The 380-nt window shown below is 71.3% G+C and overlaps 1 protein-coding gene across 1 annotated transcript in view; it reads left to right on the forward strand.

The window, feature by feature from the left end:
• Positions 1-6: 6 nt before the first annotated feature.
• Positions 7-380, forward strand: part of PTGDS (prostaglandin D2 synthase) — a 2661-nt gene continuing 2287 nt past the window's right edge. Inside the window, 1 exon segment of the mRNA XM_015572336.1 lies at positions 7-375. Coding sequence (XP_015427822.1) covers positions 42-375 — 334 coding nt within the window. The 5' untranslated portion in view covers positions 7-41.

Below are 380 nucleotides of genomic sequence, written 5' to 3' on the forward strand. Positions count from 1 at the left end.
CCCCCGCTCGGCCCACGCTGCTGGCACCAGGCTCCGGGAGAATGGCAGCTCCGCGCACCCTGTGGCTGGCGCTGGTCCTGCTGGGGGCCCTGGGCGTCCTGCAGACCCCGGCCCAGGCCCAGGCCTCCGTGCAGCCCAACTTCCAACAGGACAAGGTGAGGCGCTCCCCCGCCCGGTCCCCAAGGCGGACAGGGCTCTGTGGGGGGAAGGGGGTGCTCTCTGCCCCGGGCTATGTCCCTGGGAAGAGGGCTGCCCCCCGCCCAGGAAGATGGGTGTCCACCACCCGTGTCCACAAGCGTCACATGGAACACGCAGACACGCCAGCCACCCCTCCAAATAGTCCCCCCTCGGAGCTCAGGACGCTCGGGGGAGCAGGTGCG

Source organism: Myotis davidii, unplaced genomic scaffold (genome assembly GCF_000327345.1).
Source record: "Myotis davidii unplaced genomic scaffold, ASM32734v1 scaffold609, whole genome shotgun sequence".
Classification (NCBI taxonomy): domain Eukaryota; kingdom Metazoa; phylum Chordata; class Mammalia; order Chiroptera; family Vespertilionidae; genus Myotis; species Myotis davidii.